The following is a 26,568-nucleotide window of genomic DNA, read 5'->3' as shown; positions in this document are numbered from 1 at the left end:
AGTATCAGTTATGATGTCTCTCATGCACATAACACACAGACATGAGGGGTTTCTACTTTCCTGTCTCTACGTAACATGTTCAGAAGCAGCTTGTGGACATTATATAGTGGTACCAAGCGGTGTAGCTGAGAATCCATCTCTGGGGTGGGATAAAACACTTATTGGAAGATTGCAATAGGATGAGTGTGTGTGTCTGCTTCTCTGCCCTCCCGCTTCCTTCCCGTAGACACCAATAGGCAGCTGTAGTCTCAACCCTTGGTGAGCTGACAATTCATCTTTTGAGCAAGACAGATTTTTGCTCTTAGTAAATGGTGAGATGTAGAAGGCATCAGAAGGAATCGGAAGGAAAAGAAGTGGCTAAATGAAGACTAAGCACACAGAAACATGAAGGAATCCTGCTCTCCTGTCTCACTGTAGCACATGTTCAGAAGTAGCAGCACTAAGGAGGTCATTATAAATCAACACTGAGCAGTGTAGCTGTGAATCCAACATAAAGTTGGGATGAAACACTCACTAGAAAGCAGTGGCTCGGTCTTTTTGCCTCTCTCACTCTGCTCATTCCTTATTCCTACCCTCTCTCTATGGGACTTCAATGGGCAGCAAGTTGTATTTTAGCTGTATTTCTCAGCGAATGACACATTCTAGAGGCAGTGGGAGAAGAAGTGTCTCATAAGTGGAGAAAGAAGAATATTTTCTTATAAGATATATAACAAAGTTTTTTTTTCTACTCTCTTTAACTATTGTTTTTATGTAAAATTAGTTAATAAAACTGTGACCATTTAAGAACAGTGCCACGGATACAGCCATTTACACCCCCACTACTAAAGAGGTTCCTAAAACTGTCATGACAACCGAGATTTTGTGTAGCTGAAACTTTAAAAAAAAATTTTTTTTTTTTTAAGTTGCTATGGTCATTAGACACATATATTAAAAAAAAAATTAAACATTAATAACAAACAGAATAAAAAGATCTCTACAGAACTAACAAGACGACTTTCGAGCCACAAGGCGCCAGACCCTTGTAGAGCACTTGACATGACGCCGCGACCCAGAGCCTCTACTCTATATTGCTGTTATCCTGTTAGCACAACTGGCCCATAATAAGCCATTAACACGTAATAAGAAAAAAGGAGGAATACGTAAAAAAAAAAGTAAAAATATGGAAAACAGGAACAGCTTTACCAGCGCTCATATTGTGAGACTTGTTATTTTTAAGGTCATCATCACCTGAGAATTCAGAAAGCGTTAATTAGTGTCTCAAGGAGCTGCTTACGTTGTCTCCATCTTTAGGGACTTCGGTCTCTTGACTTGTAGATTGTACAAAATGTTCACTTGGAAACATGGAGCAGATTTCTGACATTTTTACTCGTGCATCCATCTTTAATCTGTACCTTTATACACAATCGTCAATGAGCCTTCCCTAACTTATACATTTATGGCATACTGTGTCTTCAGGGTGCAATATCTATTGGAAAGGGTCGCGTGCTCCATGTCCGACAGTTCTGTGTAGCGTGTGGTCTACTTTGCTGATGGTTATGGAAAGGGGCGACCACTGGGGAAAAGTTTCTGGGTGGAGAGATGTTGTATATTACCTAAAAATAAGGAAGAGTATAGAATAGACCAAGGGGATGTCCAGGTAATTCTCAAAGTTTGTCTCTCCTTGATACTGAATTCTACTCTATCAACAATCCCAGAATATCAAAAAATGGACAAATCGGGCATCCAAGAACAGAAAGAAGGAATCCAGGATTTTTGGAATCCTCCAGAAAGTTTGCTCCCAGTGGACCAGTCACTTGCACTCGCTCATCCTTCAACATCACACCTAGTCGCCCTCCACCACCAAAGCATTAAGATTGTTATTGAAAATGGTCTTTCCATCTTTTACGGAGCTGCATCCCGGGCTCTTGAGATCTTGAATTATTTCCTCTCTCAGCGCCGAAGGGGCATTTTTGTTAAACTCGCAGGTCTCTGTTAGAAAGTCCAACAACAAGTCCCCATTCCTGTCCCCATGGATGAAGCATTCTGAGATGTCCATGTCAGATGGTAGCTCATAACTCTGATACTTCGCACCGTCGGAACTCAGCATCTCGGCAATATCGCCAGCTGTGATGTACAGGCAGAGGTCATTAAGGGGCAAGCGGGACCTATACTTCTTCCACAGAGTAGACCATCCACTTTTTCCTAATGGGGAAAAAGAAAGTCAGATGAAAGACAAAAAAAATCTATATACACTTCATTATAGAGGGTTGATCTTGTTTAGGCCAAACTAATATCATCGACTTGACTTTAGTCGACTGTTGCCTGTTTTATGGTCTGAACTCCTATCGTGTAAATGCACCCCAAATGTTTCTATGTGACGGTGCAATATGTTAACATTTGTGACCCCATGTTTATTTTTTGGCCCAGCCTATACTTTCTCTAAAGCCATCCGTGGCCACACGTTCACATATCTCTGTCCACGCTGGAGGTGCCTTCATATGATGAGTAGTAAATGGTGCTCTTCAATGTCTTACCAGACACAAGTATGATAAGGAGTTTTCCATTTGGTGCCAAAAGTCTCCTGAAGAACTTCAGAGTTGCTGGCACGTCCTTTACATAGTACAGCATCTGGAAGCACAAAGAACAATAGAGCACTGGCCTGGGCGTCCTATATTGTGATACACTTTCCGCTAGAATCACCCATCTCCGATGTCCATGTTGCCCACGAACATTGCAGGTGTGTAACACGTGGGTTAGGGCACAGGACGGTTTCTGACTTTTTCGCTCTCATCAGCGCAGGATAGGCAAACACTAAAATCCAATCACCTGGATCATGTGGATGAAATCGTATTTTCTTTCTGACTTCTCCTTTTTTACTTGAAGCTCAAACTCCGAGGATGTTTTTTTGTGCCAGTTGAAATTTATATTTTCAAGACCCGGGGTCTTGGCAACACGCTCTGGAAGGCAGCGAGCAGAATCAGATTACAGCCATAAAACAACAGCAGAAAAGACTTAATTCTTTCCAAAGTTCACAAGAAAGTGACACATTGACAAAATAAGGTACAAGGTCCACCAAGCAAGGAGCAGGGACAAGACACTCACCCTTGTAGCTGAGCATCTGCTCTGGGCTTGGCTCCACAATGTCGGTATTGATGGGGACTCCGGGATATCGCGCTTGTATTTTGGAGAAGATTTTTAGGTCTATTTCACCTAAATGTAGAATTTTATAAACAAAAGGTGTCAAACGACCAAATAATGATCACGTTTAACAGCCAGATTCATCAGTTGCAATTTCTTGAAGTCGCTTTTTTTTTGTCTTTTGGTACTTTTCTCACATTTTTCCACAAATTTCTTCAAAATGGCCCATCTGGTTGATGAACTTGGACCAAAATCAAAAATTAAAACCTTACTCTAAGTAGAGACGGCATTGAGATGAGCCTAAAAAAAAATAAATTTGGTAAAACTAAAATCTGATGAATCTCTCTAAAACATTTGGAGTAGTAAAGTTATTGAGAAAAAATAAAAAAGACTGAGGTTGCCACCCTGTAAGTCCATGTCTAATCCGTAACGAGCTTAGCCATATGTTTTTGAGATTGGTGGAGTTCCCAGCAGTCGGACCTCCATTGAGTAATGTTTATTATTTATTGTCCATTTTCCTTGGGATCCCTCCCGTTATGATAGCACTCTACTACCGCCACACTAACGGTCTCTGTGTCTCAATTTCTACTGCCACACCAACATAAATAGGACCCCATTTCTTCTCGGTTGCATACTCTTTACCTTCCACCAGAAGGCACAGCCCGGTACACCTCCCTCCCATGTGCTTTGGCCCTAATTCTCTCTTCTGGACCAGACCTACTTCACTTTACCAGCGGTCTCTTCTGTAACATAACCCACCCAGGTCATTGACCACTTTAAAGAAGATGTCGAACACAGGTGTGCACCCAACTAGACCCTCAGATCCCAACGTGAGCATGGTGTAATTTGTCATTCTCCATATACAGTACTGCTCTAAAGCCGGATATACGCTCTACCGGCTGACCGCTACCTCTCCTGACTTCCGGAAAGCACATCTCGGCGGGTCACTCCTCCTGAGTTCTCTCTGAGAGAGCCATTGTCACACTTAGTTGGTTCATCTCCCGAAGAACAAAAGGAATGAGCATTAAAATTGCAATGGACCATATCCTTCTCCCCCCGAGGTCATCTCTTGGGGGAGAGTTGGGAGGCCGCCATACACATTTGATGGTTAGGACAACTTTAGTCATTTAGAATTATGCAAACCGCGGCTCATTAGGCAAGTCCTGCCCCACCAGGTGCTTCGCTGCCCAACATTGAGGGTCCAGGGTTGTCCATAATAGGTCAATTGCGCCGGCCAGAAGTAAACAGTGGATGGAGGTGGAACAGGTCTACGTTCACTGTGTAGACCCTAGATCTGCAGCTCAGCTCCTATTGAACCGCTTTGGCCCCATACATCTGGATTGGCCCCATACATCTGGATTGGACCCCACTGATCTGATATTGGTGACCTATCGGGCCACACACCTTAGATAGCTGTTGGCTGCACGACTGAGCAGATCAGAGCGTCTCCCGATTCCCCAGCACACAGGAACACTCGGCTCAGGACAAAATGCAATCTTTCTACTCTACAGATGGATGGAGACTTCATTACCCAGACGTCTCCACTCAGAAAAATCCATCATAAATACATCTGCACATTGTATAGCAATTTACACCCCAATATGCAATGACCTTCAGGTGCTAACTCTGATCTTACCTGAACCACTTCCTACGCCAAGAACATTGATGATGGTTTTTCCGTTTCCTATGCTGAAAAACAAACAAGATACTTGTAAATAGTTTACTGGTTTTGGGGGACAAACAAACATCCCTTTAAAGCTCTCGGACCCTAATGCAGCTACCTACCTATATATAATACTATGCCATCTTCGAGCACTAAGAAACAGGTTCAACGCCTACTTTTGCAATGCCTTTCTCTGATATGCAGATGTGCCCCTGATTACCTTTGTTCTTGGTTCGCCATACCCCAAAGTGTTGTCTGCTCGATGTCCCGCTGGATTCTGTGATACTCTGTTGGGAGATGCTTATGCTATATGTTTCTGCATGCCGCACCCAGTGGTTGTGATGTGAACTGCTACCTAGGTTTTGCTACACGGTTCCAAAAAAGCTCCTGACTTTTATTGTGAGAGATAAAAGTGTTTAATCAAATTCAGAAAACGGTAAGGATGCATGCACCCCCGTGCTGGAGTTAGTTTACTTTACATTCACCTTATATTATATTATAAGGTGTTTTAAGATTGGAGTGCAGTGGCCCTTTCTGATTAGCAGTGTCCTGGGACTGAACCCTTACAATCGAAGTCAAACAGAAACAGCGCCATACGTATGTTTGTGGCTGTGAGCGGTATTGCACCGGATATCCCTTCATCGTGCTGTTTGGCGGGAGGGGGGGGTGTCCTGAGAAAAGTCTTGTTATTCTATTATAGGTTATGGTAAAAATCATTCAGAGGGAGCGGACCTTGGGGGCTTCAGCAGGGGCGTAAAGATCGCAGTCACAGAGAGCGTGACCGCCACCGGGCCCATGCAGGAGGGGGGCTGCCGAGGACGCACATCCAGCTGAAGTATATTGCAGCGCAGGGACCCTCCGGCTCGCTGTGCTGCAATATTCACCACTGGCCAATCAGAGGCCGGCAACTGATGTCAGTGTACCAGGTATTGGCGTCACATGGCAGTGACATCATGGCAGGCACGCCGATGTCTGCTGATGGCCTCTGTGCTGGCTACAGCCGAGGACGCCGCACATCGTGGGATCGGAGGAAGGTGAATGGAATGGAGGGTTTATTGCAGAGGCAGAACGAGGACAGAAAGGGTCCAGGATGGGGGACATATATACCAGGATAGGGCCAGGATGGGGGACATATATACCAGGATGGGGGACATATATACCAGGATGGGGGACATATATACTAGGATAGGGCCAGGATGGGGGAGATATATACCAGGATGGGGGACATATATACTAGGATGGGGGACATATATACTAGGATGGGGGACATATATACTAGGATGGGGGACATATATACTAGGATGGGGGACATATATACCAGGATAGGGCCAGGATGGGGGAGATATATACCAGGATGGGGGACATATATACTAGGATGAGGGACATATATACTAGGATAGGGCCAGGATGGGGGTAGATATATACCAGGATGGGGACATATATACTAGGCTAGGGCCCAGGATGGGGGAGATATATACCAGGATGAGGCCCAGGATAAGGGACATGTATACCAGGATGGGGGAGATATATACCAGGATGGGGGACATATACTAGGATGGGGGACATATATACTAGGCAAGGGCCCAGGATAAGGGACATATCTACCAGGATAAGAGACATGTATAGAAGGATGAGGAAGGATGGGGCCCAGGATAAAAGACATGTATACCAGGATGGGGGATATATACCAGGATGGGGGACATATATAATAGGATAGGGCCCAAGATGGGGGGACATATATACCAGGATGAGGAAGGATGGGGCCCAGGATAAGGGACATATATACCAGGATGGGGCACATATATACCAGGATGGGGGACATATATACCAAGACTGGGCCCAGAAAGGGGGGTCATATATACAGGGGCCGAGAATGAGGGACATATATATACATGGAAGGGCCCAGGCTGGGCGACATTACTACATAACGAAGGGGGACACGAGTCTTTATAGGATTTAGAATACTACAAGGGTCCATACATCCGAATAACATGCAGGGCGGGAGGCCCAGGTCCACATTTTGCACCAGGGCCCATCGGACTGTAGTTACGGCCCGGGGCTTCATCTTGTGGGGAGTTGGAAGTGTCTGAAATCCCATCCACTGATCCCAGTGTATGAGGGCGGGCGGCAGTGGGGCAGCACATCCAGTATGGCAGTATTATTTGCCAGAACATGGGGAGATGACGGATTACCTGGACACGACGTCGGGCAGCCTGCTCTCTATATACTGCTGCATGCACTGGTGCTCGGTGGAATTCTTAAGGAAGAGGCGGAAAGACTCCACGTATCGGCTGTTATCCGACAGCAGGCTTCTCATCCCAGTCTCCATGTTTCTTCCTGTGCAGCGAGGAGGGAGCAGAGGAGTCGTTCTTGTGCTTTTCTTGGCCTCGGTACAAGTTCCTGCCTGAGAATAGATCTCTCCTCGGGAGACTGGTGCAATGCTATAATGCCGGATAGGTAGATGTCTGTGCATACAGCGCCCTGTGTACTCATCCTCTGCACGATCCCTTCACTGCCAGATCTCTGCAACACGCAGACCTTCTATACTGCAATATTGTGCAAAACATTGGAAGAGGGGCCCTAATGTGGGACTACTACCTCCCGCATTACTGCAGGGTCATAATCCAACGCATCTGGGGCATTAAAGACATCCTAGGTAACCAGCACCCTGCTCTGCACTGATGAGGGGCAAGAACCCTGAAACAGGTGTCTACAAATGGGGGTCTTTCCCTCTGAATGAGGCGCTGGTTTGGCTAATATCCCTGATCATAGCTCATTAAAGGAGAAGACTTTGACTTACGGGTAGCTACCGCCAATAGGGGGCACTGGAGAAGCAGCACTACACATCACACTGCATCAATTTTGCTCCAATGTCTCCTATAATATGAGAAAGCTGATGACATTCTAACAATTTAAAGGGTTGTCTGAGATTGGAAAAACATGGCGTATTTCTTTCAGATATTGCAACACTCCCTTACCATAGTTTTTGCATGGTATTGCAGCATAGCTACATTAACGTCAATGGGGCTGAGTTGCAATACCAGAGACAACCCACGGTCAGCGGTGGCGCTGTTTCTGAAACAAAGTAATGTAATTCTGGTAAATCTCTATAAAGCTAATCATAAAATCGGACTTTCCGTTCTGACCTCGATCCTGATCAGATTGGAATCCAATGGACCTGACACATTGATTATCACTCCGATCAGTCAGGCACAGACATATCTGAAAAGGGATCGTTCCAACTGGACAACCTTTAATGAGAATGAAGTAATTAGGTAATTAGGTGACCTCTGCTCCAGCTTCTCACACTGGCGATCACCCACTGGAACCTTCTCTTCTCCTTCAATAGGTTTTCCAAGACCTTGAGGGCACTTCCAGATTAAATAAGTTCTTGCTCTTTGGAGACTGCACATAACTCTTAATTTATTCCCAAGCTTTCTTGGAATTACCTACTACCAATCATTGCAAAGATCATCAAACCAAAAGTTCATCACACTGGGGTGTCCCTAGATTTCGCTAGTTTTCACGTTCAGAACTACCCATTCGAAGACCACGGCTCAATCTTCTACATGGTGGAACATCTCGAATCTGCCATGGACATGACACCCTAATGTGCACCATGGAGTCATACGTCTAGAGGCCACCATGGGTCCCAATATAAAGGTGTATATATCAATGATATCAGGCCATCAGTGGGAGCCACAAATTGCCGGATTATGTCCGTTCCGGGATCTGCCTTCCCAAGAATACATAGAACTCAATGTAAATGTGGACGGACCGCAGGGGTAACTGCGGGGACAGAACTAGAATAGGTGCAGGGGTTGGAATCACACCCGAGCCCTGATGACTACGGGGGTCCAAAAAAAGACTCTTACTATTAAAAACCTGTGGGGGTCCTAGAAGAGACTTTGCATTGGGGCCCACAAGCTCTGGTAACTGATAGATTGTATCTAAGGGGAAACACTGAAGGCAAGAAACAGGAAGGAGAGGGGCAGCTGGGGCCAGTAGTGGTGGTCGTCCCCTGTGTCCTCTCCTCGCCCTCCGGGGGGCGCTCACACAGGGACATTACTGTGACTATTCTGCAGGAGCTTTGTTTGCAGTTTTCTCTGTTCTGTACTCACCACCGGCTGCTGTGACTGCAATGTGAAGTTTTGTAGACTCAGCCTCTCCCCTCCCACAGATTCTGGCACAAGCGAGAGCCCAGGAAGTGACTGCGGCCTGCGGAAGACACGAAAACCACCATGTCTCTGTATAGGGAAGAATTCGAGAAAACACAATCCTCCGCAGCATTACTCCGCATTTTTGCAGAGTGGAAAATCCCTTTTATCCACACTCCATTTTACACTTTGTGGGTTTTTTTTTCTTTAACTGTCCAAGAAAAGTGGAAGTGATTTCCTGGAATCTCCCCCCCACTGTGCGTCTAAGGCTATGTGCACACGCTGCGGATTTGACTGTGGAATTTTTTTGTGCAGATTCTGCATTTCTTGGCAGAAACGAAGGTCAGAATCTCCGCATTTTTTTTGCGGTTTTTGTGCTTTTTTTTTTTTGCGGATTTGCTGCGGAATTCTTCCTTTTTTATTTTAACCCCTGCAGATTTATATTCTGGAATGGGTGCAAAAACGTAGCAGATCCGCAAAAAGAATTGACATGGTCCTTTATTGAATCTGCTGCGTTTTCCGTGCGGATTTTTCCGCACCATTAGCACAGCATTTTTTTTTTTTGGCCATTGATTTGCATTGTACTGTAAAATCACTTGTGGATTTGCAGCGTTTCTGCACGGAAAAAAAACCACTGCTGATCCGCAGGAAATCTGTAATGTGTGCACATAGCCTAAAGATGCTGCTGAAAGTGTATTTTAGTGCTTGTCATCAGCGAATGCTGCATGTTTAAGTGGAGAATAATAGAAACTTCTGTAAAAAAAAAAAAAGCAATATAAAACGTTGCTACAAATCTGCACCAAAAACGCAGCGCACTAATAATACCTGATTGCTAGAAGTCTGAGTGATTAATTAGGAGACATTTCTCACAAAACGGGATTGTTCAAAGAGAATGTAACCACTTCCATTCATGTGTTTCCAGGTGCAACTCAGGATAAATGTAATGTATGTACATAGTGTCAATATACATATATTATAGTTACATTCCTGTGCACTATAGCAGTATTATAGTAGTTATATTCTTGTATATGGGGCAGTATTATAGTAGTTATATTCTTGTATATAGGGGCAGTATTATAGTAGTTATATTCTTGTACATATGGACAGTTATAGTAGTTATATTCTTGTATATAGGGGCAGTATTATAGTAGTTATATTCTTGTACATAGAGGCAGTATTATAGTAGTTATATTCTTATACACAGGGAGCAGTATTATAGTAGTTATATTCTTGTACATAGGGGCAGTATTATAGTAGTTATATTCTTGTACATAGGGGCAGTATTATAGTAGTTATATTCTTGTATATAGGGGCAGTATTATAGTAGTTATATTCTTGTACATAGAGGCAGTATTATAGTAGTTATATTCTTATACACAGGGAGCAGTATTATAGTAGTTATATTCTTGTACATAGGGGCAGTATTATAGTAGTTATATTCTTGTATATAGGGGCAGTATTATAGTAGTTATATTCTTGTACAGTAGGGGGCAGTATTATAGTAGTTATATTCTTGTACATAGGGGCAGTATTATAGTAGTTATATTCTTGTACAGTAGGGGGCAGTATTATAGCAGTTATATTCTTGTATATAGGAGCAGTATTATAGTAGTTATATTCTTGTACATAGGGGGCAGTATTATAGTAGCTATATTCTTGTACATAGGGGCAGTATTATAGTAGTTATATTCTTGTACATAGGGGCAGTATTATAGTAGTTATATTCTTGTACAGTAGGGGGCAGTATTATAGTAGTTATATTCTTGTACATGGGAGCAGTAATATAGTAGTTATATTCTTGTACATAGGGGGCAGTATTATAGTAGTTATATTCTTATACATAGGAGTAGTGTTAATAGTAGTTATATTCTTGTACATAGGTGCAGTATTATAGTAGTTATATTCTTGTATATAGGGTCAGTATTATAGTAGTTATATTCTTGTACATAAGTGCAGTATTATAGTAGTTATATTCTTATACATAGGGGCAGTATTATAGTAGTTATATTCTTGTACATAGAGGCAGTATTATAGTAGTTATATTCTGGTACATAGGGGCAGTATTATAGTAGTTATATTCTTGTACATAGGGGACAGTATTATAGTAGTTATATTCTTGTTCATGGGGCAGTATTATAGTAGTTATATTCTTGTACATAGGAGAAGTATTATAGTAGTTATATTCTTGTTCATTGGGGCAGTATTATAGTAGTTATATTCTTGTACATAGGAGCAGTATTATAGTAGTTATATTCTTGTACATAGGTCAGTATTATAGTAGTTATATTCTTGTACATAGGGGCAGTATTATAGTAGTTATATTCTTGTACATAGGGACAGTATTATAGTAGTTATATTCTTGTACATAGGAGCAGTATTATAGTAGTTATATTCTTGTTCATGGGGCAGTATTATAGTAGTTATATTCTTGTACATAGGGACAGTATTATAGTAGTTATATTCTTGTACATAGAGGCAGTATTATAGTAGTTATATTCTTGTACATAGGAGCAGTATTATAGTAGTTATATTCTTGTTCATGGGGCAGTATTATAGTAGTTATATTCTTGTACATAGGGGCAGTATTATAGTAGTTATATTCTTGTACATAGGTCAGTATTATAGTAGTTATATTCTTGTACATAGGGGCAGTATTATAGTAGTTATATTCTTGTTCATGGGGCAGTATTATAGTAGTTATATTCTTGTACATAGGGACAGTATTATAGTAGTTATATTCTTGTTCATAGGAGCAGTATAATAGTAGTTAAATTCTTGTACATAGGGGCAGTATTATAGTAGTTATATTCTTGTTCATAGGAGCAGTATTATAGTAGTTATATTCTTGTACATAGGGGGCAGTATTATAGTAGTTATATTCTTGTACATAGGAGCAGTATTATAGTAGTTATATTCTTGTACATAGGGGCAGTATTATAGTAGTTATATTCTTGCACATGGGGCAGTATTATAGTAGTTATATTCTTGTACATAGGAGCAGTATAATAGTAGTTAAATTCTTGTACATAGGGGCAGTATTATAGTAGTTATATTCTTGTACATAGGGGCAGTATTATAGTAGTTATATTCTTGTTCATAGGAGCAGTATTATAGTAGTTATATTCTTGTTCATAGGAGCAGTATTATAGTAGTTATATTCTTGTACTTTGGGGCAGTATTATAGTAGTTATTTTTGTTGTTGACAATTAGCCATAAGAGATTACCCAGCAGGAGGATTACTTGCACTGGGTGCTGTGATGTCTCAGAATATGTTCTTGTACCCTCCTCCACCTCTTCCTCCTGATCTGCCTACAATGGATCAATTACATGCATTGTCAGTGTGATCATTATTCTGCCGCTGTCACCTGAACACGTCGGTTGTGATTCTGTAATTACATATAGATTGTTTATGTCCCTGTGATTGAACAGGATGGACATTGTGTAATAAACCTTTGTACAGGACGTGAATTAATTAGTGTGAGAGAAGTTCATTAACATTGATTAAATCATTGTAGAACAGTTAGCTGATATTTCTAATGTTGGCTCGTGGTGCGGTAATTTGTTTCACTGCAACTTAATTTACTAAATTTCAACACAGATTGTTAGAACATGAAAATTCCATTAATTTCTTTTTAATCTCATTTTTCTCTGTATTAATTTATATATTTTTCAGCTTTATTTGTAAAATAAGGCAAATAAATTTTCATTGGGCGTCAGGAGCTCTTCTAAGTCCATCCTCCTCATTGTCTGCAGCAGAAACCTCTCCCTCTGCCCTGTCTGCAGAAAGACGACGTATAACTGGAACATGCCCCCTAGGTTAGGATGGCAGCCTCAATGGGTCATCAGCCAAATATGGAACTGATCATAGGGGTATTCACCCCTGTGTTTTCTGCAGCAGTTCCACAATACTGTTTCATAATCATGCAGAAAATTCATCAAAATTGCAAAAATAGCAAAAATTGAGGCCAGCTACATTTCTTTTTTTAAAAGAGTATTCTCAAGTTTGGAAAATCCCATGGATAGGGAATAACTTCTCGATCACTGGTATTTTGACCACTGGGGACCGTTATTAATATCTAGAACCAGGGCTCTAAGCATGCCTTCCTTAATGGAGCTGATGGCGATCATCATTCTTTAATTGGGGAATGCTGAAGACAACATGAGCACAGTTTGCATGATCATCCACCTTTTCAGAGCCCAAGTTCTTGGATTTGGTTGGGGTTCCAGTTATCAGACCCCCAGCAATTGGGAAGTTATGTTCCATTCCATGGATAATGGGCTAACTTCCAAACCTAGGAAGGTGCCAATACCTCTGGAGCTTCCTATGCTATTAATATCAGCTCACAGCTGTCTGCGTAGCCTTTGCTGGTTACCAAAAAGGTGAAACCCCCTAAAAAATATGACGTGGGTGGTCCCCTTATTTTTAATAACCAACAAAGGCTAAACAAACAGCTGCAGGATGATCTTAATGGGCTGGGAAGGGGTAATGATATTGGCCCCCTCCCAGACTAATAACACCACCCATCAGCTGCCCCAAAAATGGAGTATCCATTAGGTGCACCAATTCTGGTGCTTAGTCTCAGCTTTTTCCCACTTGCCTTGGTGTGTTGGCAAGCAGTGTAAAAATTTAGGGTTGATGTGAGCTGTGTAATGTCAGCTGGCATCAAGCGCAGGGGTTACTAATGGAGAAGTATCAGACACCCCCATTACTAACCCAATAGTCAAAAGTAATAAACACATACAGGGAAAAAGTCCATTAATTTTAATTGCACTCCCAGACAAATACCCTCTTTTACCCATTTAGTTCCATCAACAAAAAATGTAATTCATAAGGGTACCGTAAATCCATAATAAGGAGGTCCAATGACGATCCCCAATATCGGGAGGCTGTGGTGAGCGGTGACATCAGCAACGTTACCGCTGAGAGGAGCGTGAGAATCCGGCTGCAGTGACGAGTGGTGGCGGCATTAAGGTTACCACAGGTCACAGGCGGTGGTTCTCATGGTAAACACTATGTGATCCACCAGCTGTGAACTGCTTTATCCTTACTGACATTACTGCTCAGAGCGTGAGAACTTTCTCCTTTTTAATAACCAGTAAAGGTTAAGCAGACAGTTGTGAGCTGATATTAATAGTCTGGGAATCTCCATGCATATTGGCTCTTTCCCAAAAAGATAATACTTTATATAATCCACGCTATTCCCAGAGGGTGGGGTGCTGACTACAACTGTCATCAGCGTCGCCTGGTCTCGCTGATTGCAGGGAGAACAGATGAGGATGGTGAGAGTTGTAATCAGCACCCCGAGCCTGGGAACAGTGCTAACTGTAATGCTTTTCCCAGGCACCAGAGCATGTCGCCGGATTTTATTCAGGAACTTGTCACATGGATGTCATCTATATGTCATCAGTGCGCACGTGTGCGGCACGCATTTCCTCCGCAGTGCCGGGAAAAAAAAGGACATGTTTGTGGGTTTTTCACACGGACGCACGATCTGTGTGAAGTACCTGACATGTGCACACTACCGTTGAATACAATGGGTGTACGTGTGTCCGAATTTGCAGTTCTTATAAAACAGACCGCATACGAACAAAACAAAAACCCAGACGTGTGAACAAGGCCTACTAAAGAGTTGTTTGTTTTTTTTTAACTTTGCCTTACCATTATGGAGATATTAGCAATCAGAATATTGGCATATAATGAGTTAACCCACCAAGTGGGTGTTATCAGACAGTTTTCACTGGGTGTGTGCTCTTCCTATATTACTGTGAGAGACACACAGACCTTATAGTCATCCTATAACAATTGTAAAGACACAGACCTCACATCCAGCCTATATTACTGGGAGAGACACACAGACCTCACATCCAACCTATATTACTGGGAGAGACACACAGACCTCACATCCAGCCTATATTACTGGGAGAGACACACACACCTCACATCCAGCCTATATTACTGGGAGAGGCACACAGATCTCACATCCAGCCTATATTACTGGGAGACACACAGACCTCACATCCAGCCTATATTACTGGGAGAGACACACGGACCTCACATCCAGCCTATATTACTGGGAGAGACACACAGGCCTCATATCCAGCCTTTATTACTGGGAGAGACACACAGACCTCACATCCAACCTATATTACTGGGAGAGACACACAGACCTCACATCCAGCCTATATTACTGAGAGACACACAGACCTCACATCCAACCTATATTACTGGGAGAGACACACAGACCTCACATCCTGCCTATATTACTGGGAGAGACACACAGACCTCACATTCAGCCTATATTACTGGGAGAGACACACAGACCTCACATCCAACCTATATTACTGGGAGAGGCACACAAACCTCACATCCAGCCTATATTACTGGGAGAGGCACACAGACCTCACATCCAACCTATATTACTGGGAGAGACACACAGACCTCACATCCAGCCTATATTACTGGGAGAGACACACACACCTCACATCCAGCCTATATTACTGGGAGAGGCACACAGATCTCACATCCAGCCTATATTACTGGGAGACACACAGACCTCACATCCAGCCTATATTACTGGGAGAGACACACGGACCTCACATCCAGCCTATATTACTGGGAGAGACACACAGGCCTCATATCCAGCCTTTATTACTGGGAGAGACACACAGACCTCACATCCAACCTATATTACTGGGAGAGACACACAGACCTCACATCCAGCCTATATTACTGAGAGACACACAGACCTCACATCCAACCTATATTACTGGGAGAGACACACAGACCTCACATCCTGCCTATATTACTGGGAGAGACACACAGACCTCACATTCAGCCTATATTACTGGGAGAGACACACAGACCTCACATCCAACCTATATTACTGGGAGAGGCACACAAACCTCACATCCAGCCTATATTACTGGGAGAGGCACACAGACCTCACATCCAACCTATATTACTGGGAGAGACACACAGACCTCACATCCAGCCTATATTACTGGGAGAGACACACACACCTCACAACCAGCCTATATTACTGGGAGAGGCACATAGATCTCACATCCAGCCTATATTACTGGGAGACACACAGACCTCACATCCAGTCTATATTACTGGGAGAGACACACAGACCTCATATCCAGCCTACATTACTGGGAGAGACGCACAGATCTCACATCCAGCCTATATTACTAGGAGAGGCACACAGATCTCACATCCAGCCTATATTACTGGGAGAGACACACAGACCTCACATCCAGCCTATATTACTGGGAGACACACACAGACCTCATATCCAGCCTATATTACTGGGAGAGACACACAGATCTCACATCCAGCCTATATTACTAGGAGAGGCACACAGATCTCACATTCAGCCTATATTACTGGGAGAGACACACGGACCTCACATCCAGCCTATATTACTGGGGGAGACACACAGACCTCACATTCAGCCTATATTACTGGGGGAGACACACAGACCTCACATTCAGCCTATATTACTGGGAGAGACACACGGACCTCACATCCAGCCTATATTACTGGGAGAGACACACGGACCTCACATCCAAACTATATTACTGGGAGAGACACAGAGCTCACATCCAGCCTATATTACTGGGAGAGACACACAGAGCTCACATCCAGCCTATATTACTGGGAGAGACACACAGACCTCACATCCAGCCTATATTACTGGGAGAGACACACAGATCTCACATCCAGCCTATATTACTGGGAGAGATACACAGACCTCACATCCAGCCTTGTATTACTGGGAGAGACACACAGATCTCACATCCAGCCTATATTACTGGGAGAGACACACAGAGCTCACATCCAGCCTATATTACTGGGAGAGACACACAGACCTCACATCCAGCCTATATTACTGGGAGAGACACACAGATCTCACATCCAGCCTATATTACTGGGAGAGACACACAGAGCTCACATCCAGCCTATATTACTGGGAGAGACACACAGACCTCACATCCAGCCTATATTACTGGGAGAGACACACAGATCTCACATCCAGCCTATATTACTGGGAGACACACAGACCTCACATCCAGCCTATATTACTGGGAGAGACACACGGACCTCACATCCAGCCTATATTACTGGGAGAGAGACACAGACCTCACATCCAGCCTATATTACTGGGAGAGACATACGGACCTCACATCCAGCCTATATTACTGGGAGAGACACACAGACCTCACATCCAGCCTATATTACTGGGAGAGACACACAGGCTTCATATCCAGCCTATATTACTGGGAGAGACACACAGACCTCACATCCAGCCTATATTACTGGGAGAGACACACAGACCTCACATCCAGCCTATATTACTGGGAGAGACACACAGACCTCACATCCAGCCTATATTACTGGGAGAGACACACAGACCTCACATCCAACCTATATTACTGGGAGAGACACACAGACCTCACATCCAGCCTATATTACTGGGAGAGACACACAGACCTCACATCCAACCTATATTACTGGGAGAGACACACAGACCTCACATCCTGCCTATATTACTGGGAGAGACACACAGACCTCACATTCAGCCTATATTACTGGGAGAGACACACAGACCTCACATCCAACCTATATTACTGGGAGAGGCACACAAACCTCACATCCAGCCTATATTACTGGGAGAGGCACACAGACCTCACATCCAACCTATATTACTGGGAGAGACACACAGACCTCACATCCAGCCTATATTACTGGGAGAGACACACACACCTCACATCCAGCCTATATTACTGGGAGAGGCACATAGATCTCACATCCAGCCTATATTACTGGGAGACACACAGACCTCACATCCAGTCTATATTACTGGGAGAGACACACAGACCTCACATCCAGCCTATATTACTGGGAGAGAGACACAGACCTCACATCCAGCCTATATTACTGGGAGAGACACACAGAGCTCACATCCAGCCTATATTACTGGGAGAGACACACAGACCTCACATCCAGCCTATATTACTGGGAGAGACACACAGATCTCACATCCAGCCTATATTACTGGGAGACACACAGACCTCACATCCAGCCTATATTACTGGGAGAGACACACGGACCTCACATCCAGCCTATATTACTGGGAGAGAGACACAGACCTCACATCCAGCCTATATTACTGGGAGAGACATACGGACCTCACATCCAGCCTATATTACTGGGAGAGACACACAGACCTCATATCCAGCCTATATTACTGGGAGAGACACACAGGCCTCATATCCAGCCTATATTACTGGGAGAGACACACAGACCTCACATCCAGCCTATATTACTGGGAGACACACACAGACCTCACATCCAGCCTATATTACTGGGAGACACACAGACCTCACATCCAGTCTATATTACTGGGAGAGACACACAGACCTCACATCCAGCCTATATTACTGGGAGAGAGACACAGACCTCACATCCAGCCTATATTACTGGGAGAGACACAGACCTCACATCCAGCCTATATTACTGGGAGAGACACACGGACCTCACATCCAGCCTATATTACTAGGAGACACACACAGACCTCACATCCAGCCTATATTACTGGGAGAGACGCACAGATCTCACATCCAGCCTATATTACTAGGAGAGGCACACAGATCTCACATCCAGCCTATATTACTGGGAGAGACACACAGACCTCACATCCAGCCTATATTACTGGGAGACACACACAGACCTCACATCCAGCCTATATTACTGGGAGAGACACACAGATCTCACATCCAGCCTATATTACTAGGAGAGGCACACAGATCTCACATCCAGCCTATATTACTGGGAGAGACACACAGACCTCACATCCAGCCTATATTACTGGGAGAGACACACAGACCTCACATCCAGCCTATATTACTGGGAGAGACACACACAGACCTCACATCCAGCCTATATTACTGGGAGAGACACACGGACCTCACATCCAGCCTATATTACTGGGGGAGACACACAGACCTCACATTCAGCCTATATTACTGGGGGAGACACACAGACCTCACATTCAGCCTATATTACTGGGAGAGACACACGGACCTCACATCCAAACTATATTACTGGGAGAGACACAGAGCTCACATCCAGCCTATATTACTGGGAGAGACACACAGAGCTCACATCCAGCCTATATTACTGGGAGAGATACACAGACCTCACATCCAGCCTTGTATTACTGGGAGAGACACACAGATCTCACATCCAGCCTATATTACTGGGAGAGACACACAGAGCTCACATCCAGCCTATATTACTGGGAGAGACACACAGACCTCACATCCAGCCTATATTACTGGGAGAGACACACGGACCTCACATCCAGCCTATATTACTGGGGGATACACACAGACCTCACATTCAGCCTATATTACTGGGGGAGACACACAGACCTCACATCCAGCCTATATTATTGGGAGAGATACACAGAGCGCACATCCAGCCTATATTACTGGGAGAGACACTCCCACGAGAAAAAAATCTGAAACTTGGTTCAAGTGCCAAATTGAAAATCAGAGTTTGAAAATAAATGAAGGAATGAATATTTAATCTTTAATTATATTAACAAAATGTCACCACTAACATATCTAATGTTATTTTTTCCCATTTCAAAGGTGTACATAGCCTTAAAGAGTCACCAGATATTGCCCAGTGAGCGCCCATCCTTACGCCAGTGCGTATCCTCCCATTCCTTGTAGTTTTCCTTTTAGTCCCAGGACCTCCCTCCATTTAACCCCTCAGCTTTATGAGTCCACAGCTCTCAGAGGCTGAATGGCTCCTCGTTCTTCAAGATCCTTTTCAAGTTTCAGGGTCTTCTTCAAATGCAATTTTGTTTCAAATCACAAAAAAAAATGAATCCGGCGCTGCCGCCTCTGTCAGATAATGTACAGCGAGGCCCCCGCCGCCCCCAGAATTAAGAACATACTAATTTACAGTAAAATCACACTTCTCACCATCCTGATGAAGGAGCGGATGATGGAGTCCGCCGTCTTGTACATTCACTCGTCTGCTCCAGAAGTGATTTGCTTGTGTCGGCTTGTCGGGGGAGACGGTTACCTGCTCGCCGCTGTAATAACTTTTTCCTGTAATATAAGAAAATAAAACTTTGTTTAATATTAATATTTCCAGGATCAGGAGATGTATGGACCTGGGAAGGCTGCAGCGTATATTTGTAGAGGGAATGAATGTGAACGGATCAGCTCTGATGATAATAATTGTGACGGTGTCGGATCCACATTTATGAATACACTTAGAATTCATTAATATTTCTGCCAGATCCCAGAATATCAGGGACCACAGTGACACCTGCTGGACAGGACAGGTAGGGCAGTACAGTAGTTCTATGCCTACAGGTCAGAGCAGACTACATCAGATGAGGTCTCTATGTCCTCAGCTGCTGCAGAGCCTCTTTTGAATAACATGATTGCATCATCTACTAAATGAAAATGAGCATTATCTGATCTGTGCACTGCGGTGTCGGCAAAGGTGATCCTATATGGTGGGGAAACACTACGCCCCCCAGTGCCAAACACAATTCATCCCTTGTCAGTAAATCTGTACCCCCAATGCTACAATGTCTCCCCACTGTCAGCCATAGAAGCCACTGTGCAAAAAGTGATATCAGTGATGTGTTCGCTGCCGGTCACAGGTCATCTCTGTGCAAGAAGGAGCAGCGACCACCAGTGCGGAGGCCACGGAAAGTTTATTATATATATATAATGTATTCATTGTTTGTAACAATATTAAGGTCTGTGCTTTCAGTAAATGGAAATAGAGATTTAGAGCTTTAATACTTCTGACAGCTGAGAGTTTGTTACCATTGCATCCAGGCCTAGAGAACATCTGCAGCATAAATCTGTCTCCTGTCATTCGCTACAATGTCTCAGTGCAGGTAAAATGTATCAGCCTGGAGTGTGACCCCCGATCTCTGGGGGTCCGATCTCTGGGGGTCCGATACCCGGGAAGCACACTAATTCTAATAACCGGGGCTCTGAAGAGTGAGGCTAAGTTCACACTGGGCGTTTATGCTGGTTTTTTTTATATATATACTTTTTTATGCAAATTTTCAGCTGTGTTTTACAGTACCAGCAAAGTCTGTGAGAGTTCAGAAATCTCATGCACGCGACTTGTGTGGTTTTTTTTTTGGCCTCGGGATCTTGTGCTTTGCATGCTTTTCGCACAATGGAGCATGTCACTTTTTTCAGCATTTTTCACCCATTAAAAATGAATGAGTGATGAAAAAATGCACCAACAACGCCAAAACCTGATTCTATGGAATACGACTTTTTTTTCAACACTAAACATTATCAGCTTAGTGACCCCCTAGTGACTCCCTTAGGCTACTTTCACACATCAGGTTTTTGCCGTCAGCCACAATCCGGCAATTTTTGAAAAAAAAAACGGATCCGTTTTTTTTTCCCGCCGGATCCGTTTTTTTCTCATAGAGTTGTGTTAGCACCGGATTGCGCCTGATGGCCACACGTTTCATCAGATTTTTGCTGGATCCATCTAAAATTAGTTCTTTCTCTCTCTTCTCTCCTCTCTTCTCTCTCTCTCCCCCCGGAATAGGAAGTTATTAAAAAACAAAAAACCAGATTCAGCAGAAAAATGGATCCATCAGTTTTTCACTATTTGTGATGGATCCGTTTTTTCAAAAATTTGCTGGATTCTACCTGAAACAAAAAAAAAGATGAGTGAAAGTAGCCGAAGTGACTTCTTCTGAGGCATCAGGGAGGGGCAGGATGTCGCTGTTCTGGACCCCGACAGTCTCTGAGGCCAGGTGTCTCATTAGAGGTTAGATCAGTTCATTGGGCGCATCTTTCTACAGAAAATTCCTCCTTTTGACTTTTCCTCAAATTCCACCTGAAGAAGCTGAGGCGAAACACTAAAGTGAAACGCGCGTCGGAGGCGATTTTTTTGTGGACACGCAGTCTCCTCTCAGCGATTATGTATTACTTTCTATTGCTTTATGTTTTCCTTCTATTCCTCTCTGCTCTGTTTGGGTTTGGTGGATTCCACGCTGATTGGTCCTGTTCCGGGCATCATACTTTTTTTTTGTGATGTTCCAAAGAACTTTCTCCATGTTGTTTCACTTTCGCTGAGATTGGACTAATCGCAGATTTTGGATGTGTCCTTCATTGTGATCCTCACAGCCAGACCTGTACTCAGTAATAATAATTTGTTAACATCATTCCCGCTGGCCACCATACTTTACCCTGCATCTTGTATTGCTCTCCTTGTATTTTATGCATTTTTACTGGGTATTTTATGTAATAATTATAAAGGTTTTTGTATCATGTATTGTAGTAGAGTCTCCTTGTTGTTTAGGATTGTATTCACATTTTTGGATAGACTCCTTATTACTTTTCGCCTTCTCCCTTCTTTTATGACTTATGAATGGAGGTCGCTCATCCTCACTGCCGCTCTGTTCATCCTTATGGGAGCGTTCGGCTGTCTCCACTTGTCCCTTTTAATCAATATGAATGAATGTTAGATCATTAGACACATGGAGACTTCATTCGTACATTATTATTATTATTATTATTTATTGTTATAGCGCCATTTATTCCATGGCGCTTTACATGTGAGGAGGGGTATACATAATGAAAACAAGTACAATAATCTTAAACAATACAAGTCATAACTGGTACAGGAGGAATGAGGACCCTGCCCGCGAGGGCTCACAATCTTTTGTGTACATTGTATATAGTCCCTATATAGTGTAATGTGACAGGTGAGAGTCCAGGTACATGATTTGGACCTGGTTGAGGACTTTATCTGCTCCAGTTAAACGTTTTCACAGCAAAAAAAAATTCATATGAGTTTATATGGAAGAATACGACTTTTCTTTATAATTCTTGCTGAATATAAAACTATAGATGTATATGTGTATAAGTATATAGGCAGCTGCTGCCACCTGCTGTTGATAATGTGAACTGCAATGTTAATAATTCCCGCTGGGACAGTTTGGCGGCTCATTAACTTAAAAATGTACTGCAATTAATATCCAAAATATCAGTGAGTAATTTTTTACTATATAGTACGCAGCCAAATAATCACAAGAGACTTGTGGCTGATATTAAAATAGTTTGCGATAGTTTGTGATTTGGGGGCGTTATTGCACCCAAAATCTGTAACAAGTCTTTAGAATCTAAACGCAGTAAAAAAAAATTGCAGCATGCCAGAAATGTTGCAAGATTGTCATAAATTTTTGCATTTCATACAAATCTAGGTGCAGGCTGCGTCTGTGTGATTTTCACGGTGTCGCCATAAACCTTCATTCACCAGAAGTAGTTACCAAAAGTGTTTTCTTTCATTCCTTCATCTGTTATTTAATAAGACTTATAGATTTCTGAAGATTCTGGCATGACATAACTCACACTAATGGATCTCCTCTGCATTCTCTATGGAATGGCAGCTGGGTCAATTAAATAGTGCATTTAGTATTTAGGCCACTGTAAGGATTCCTAGTGAGGGACGTATCGTTATTCTGTGTGTTAGGCTGGTTTCACATTTGCGTTTTTTTGGGTGCGTTTTTGCGGTAAAAAACGCAAAAAACGCATGGTGAAAAAACGCATGTAAACGCGTGCAAACGCTGCGTTTTTTTTACGCATGCGTTTTTGCATGTGGTGAAAAAAACGTGGCGTTTTGACGCATTTACATGCGTTTTTTCATGCGTTTGCGTTTTTTAAACGCATGCTGAGAAATGTGTGACAGCTGCCAATCATCAAAATAAAGTAAAAAACCCACTATAAACAGAAATAGTTAGGGTTAGGGGTAGGGTTAGGGGTAGGGATCCTAACCCTAACCCTAAAGGGATCCTAACCCTAACCCTACCGCTAACCCTAACCCTAAAGGATCCTAACCCTAACCCTACCTCTAACCCTAAGGGATCCTAACCCTAACCCTAACGGGATTAGGGTTAGTGGTAGGGGTAGGGTTAGGGGTAGGGTTAGGGTTAGGATCCCTTAGGGTTAGGGGTAGGGTTAGGGGTAGGGTTATGGTTAGGATCCCTTAGGGTTAGAGGTAGGGTTAGGGTTAGGGGTAGGCTTAGGGTTAGGGGTAGGGTTAGGATCCCTTAGGGTTAGGGGTAGGGTTAGGGGTAGGGTTAGGGTTAGGATCCCTTTATCACCTTTATGTTGGGGGGTGGCATATCAGTGTGTTTTCTGGTTTTTTAATATAAAAACGCATGCGTTCCCATTTACTCCAATGTATTTTTTGACCCAAAAAAAATGCATGAAAACGCATGCGGTTTTTTTGGTCCAAAAAAATCCTCTCAAAAATACTACAAGTTGCATTTCTGAAAATGAACGCATGCAGTAAAAAAATGCATGCGTTGCAAAACGCGACCAAACGCGTACAAACAAAAACACATGCGTTTTCAATGTTAAATATAGGGAAAAAAACGCATGCGTTTTTGTGAAAAAAAAACGCTGCAGACAAAAACGCAAGTGTGAAACCACCCTTACATGGCAGCATGCATTATATAAGTGCTGCAGAAACAGCAGGAAAACTCAAAATTGTTATGTCTCCTATGCATTTTTTGACCGCTTGCAATTTCATTTTCTGAACACTAGGTGGCAGCATTTCACAGTCACTAAATTACATCAGTGGCCATAGATGAGCGAATCTCTCCAAATGCGATTCAAGCAGATTTGCTCAAATTCATTGCTGATTCAATTGGGTGCAAATAAGTTTGGTCTGAAACTAAAGTATAACATTTGCTATTAGCGAAGCGAAGGGTTTAAAAAATCAAACATTTTCTGCTCCTGTTTAGTTCTCTGAAGTCATACTGACATCATGCATCACCCCCGCCACCACCCCACATGCCATGTCACCCCACATTTGCTTCGGTGCCAGAAGGGAACGAGTCGAGTAATGTAAAACTTGAGAGCTTATGTAGAGGCGATGGAGGCTGTATTAGTACAGGTTAGAATTTTTTAAAAAAATTGTATTTTAAGAAAATCTTTTTTTTTATTTTTTGCTTTCATCTAATCTATCCTCGTTTGGAAAAAAAAAACAGCTTAAAGAAAAGCAAGTGTCATGATCCAGGCCGGGGGTTTGTTTCTTGCTCTTCTCTCCCTGGTCTGGTCATGTGGGGCATGGGCGGACATACCAGCTGTTCAACCGGTGTGGCTGCATCGGGGCCCGGAGGCTCCGGGGGGCACCTACAGGGTGGCTAATTATGAGGGCAATCTGGCCAGTTTCTCCGGCCCCGAGGGGCCCCTGGCCAGATTGCCCTCATGTGCGGCGGGCAGGGAGCAATCCCTGTAGCTTCACTTCCTGCAAGAGAAAATGGCAGCGGAGCAGAGCTGCAGGGATCTGTCCTACTTCCTGTCTCACACAGCAGCGGCTGAATGACATCATCAGTGCGGGACAGGAAACATTATATATATATATATATATATATATATATATATATAAGGAGGGGGCTCAGACATTTCCTGCACAGGGCCCCCAAGCTGTCTGTGTCCACCCCTGATGCGGGGGTTAACCTTCTTTTCCTCGTTTTGGGATCTGTTTTGCCCGCGGCTTGAATGACTGACCCGTTACACCCTGATTTGGCCTCTGACCATTTGATCAGTTCCCATTCCTGCTTCCCCGCTCGTCTTGCTATTTGCTCCCCATGCTGTGACCTTGGTTTCTGACCCGGCTTGTCCTCTGACCTGTTTCTCTGTCTCACATATCTGGCATCTCTGCTCCCGATTGGTTCTGACTTCTTTGGCTTGTATCTGATCACGTGTATTGCTATTTCGCCTGGTACTGCCTTTCCTGTCCGTTCCTGACTCGGCTTGTCTGACATCTCTCTCACCACCTAGTGGCGTCTGTGCTGCCACTCTCTAGTGTTACGCCGTGAGTGCTACCTATCTTCCCTCTCCAGCACCCCCTGGGATAGGACGCACGATACTGCGCTGTGGCAGCATTACAGCAAGGGTATAAAAGTATTTCACAGTGTAGTTTAATTTTCTGCTCATGGACTGACACATTCATGTGTTATATTATAATTTCTTTTATCTCTGGTCAGAAAAGTTTTTCCTGGTTGTTCTCAGTTTTGTCCACCAGATGTCAGCAGTGCAACATAGAACAGAATAGCTTACAAGTTCAATGTACAGGAGTCAGTCAGTAGCTTGCAGGGCGCTGCGCCTGCGGGACCTCAACTTTACTGCAGCGCCTCCACAGGGGAATCGGAACATTGCACAGGACATATTAGGATTACAGGGCAGCCCAAGTAATGCGCAGATTTATCCCCAGAGCTACAGGTACTCTTTGTTGTCGCTTTCCACCCTTATCCAAACCAGACAACCCCATGAAATGCCTATTTTTATTTATTTCTTTATTTTAATTTTATCAGTTTTCTAGTTTCCTTCCTTTTCTTTCTCACAACTCAGAGTTTGCTACAAATGTATCCTTTACAGGTCAAAGTCCTTTACAGCACTGACACATTGAAGCAAACGCTCAGGACAGATGAAAACTTTGGGATAGAAAATGCATCAGGAGCACATAGATAATTATCTGGGCTGGATGCAATTGTAACAAATGCTCAGATGTTTCAGGATAGAATTTTCAGCCATATTCACTTTCGC

The 26,568-nt window shown here is 43.3% G+C and overlaps 1 protein-coding gene across 1 annotated transcript in view; it reads right to left on the bottom strand.

Moving 5' to 3' along the window:
• Positions 1-1,345: 1,345 nt before the first annotated feature.
• The window catches only part of HNMT (histamine N-methyltransferase), a 37,929-nt gene continuing 12,706 nt past the window's right edge, over positions 1,346-26,568 (bottom strand). The window contains exons 2-9 of the mRNA XM_069732876.1: positions 19,939-20,067; positions 8,902-8,998; positions 6,973-7,117; positions 4,754-4,806; positions 3,082-3,189; positions 2,806-2,936; positions 2,514-2,607; positions 1,346-2,181 (exon numbers count right to left, since the gene is read on the bottom strand). Of these exons, the coding sequence (XP_069588977.1) occupies positions 1,823-2,181; positions 2,514-2,607; positions 2,806-2,936; positions 3,082-3,189; positions 4,754-4,806; positions 6,973-7,117; positions 8,902-8,998; positions 19,939-19,983 (1,032 nt within the window). The 5' untranslated portion in view covers positions 19,984-20,067 and the 3' untranslated portion in view covers positions 1,346-1,822. The remainder of the gene's footprint in view (positions 2,182-2,513; positions 2,608-2,805; positions 2,937-3,081; positions 3,190-4,753; positions 4,807-6,972; positions 7,118-8,901; positions 8,999-19,938; positions 20,068-26,568) is intronic.

This window comes from Ranitomeya imitator, chromosome 7 (assembly GCF_032444005.1).
Source record: "Ranitomeya imitator isolate aRanImi1 chromosome 7, aRanImi1.pri, whole genome shotgun sequence".
Classification (NCBI taxonomy): Eukaryota; Metazoa; Chordata; class Amphibia; order Anura; family Dendrobatidae; genus Ranitomeya; species Ranitomeya imitator.
Note: the sequence above shows the minus strand (reverse complement) of the source record. Positions and strands in the feature narration are given on the sequence as shown.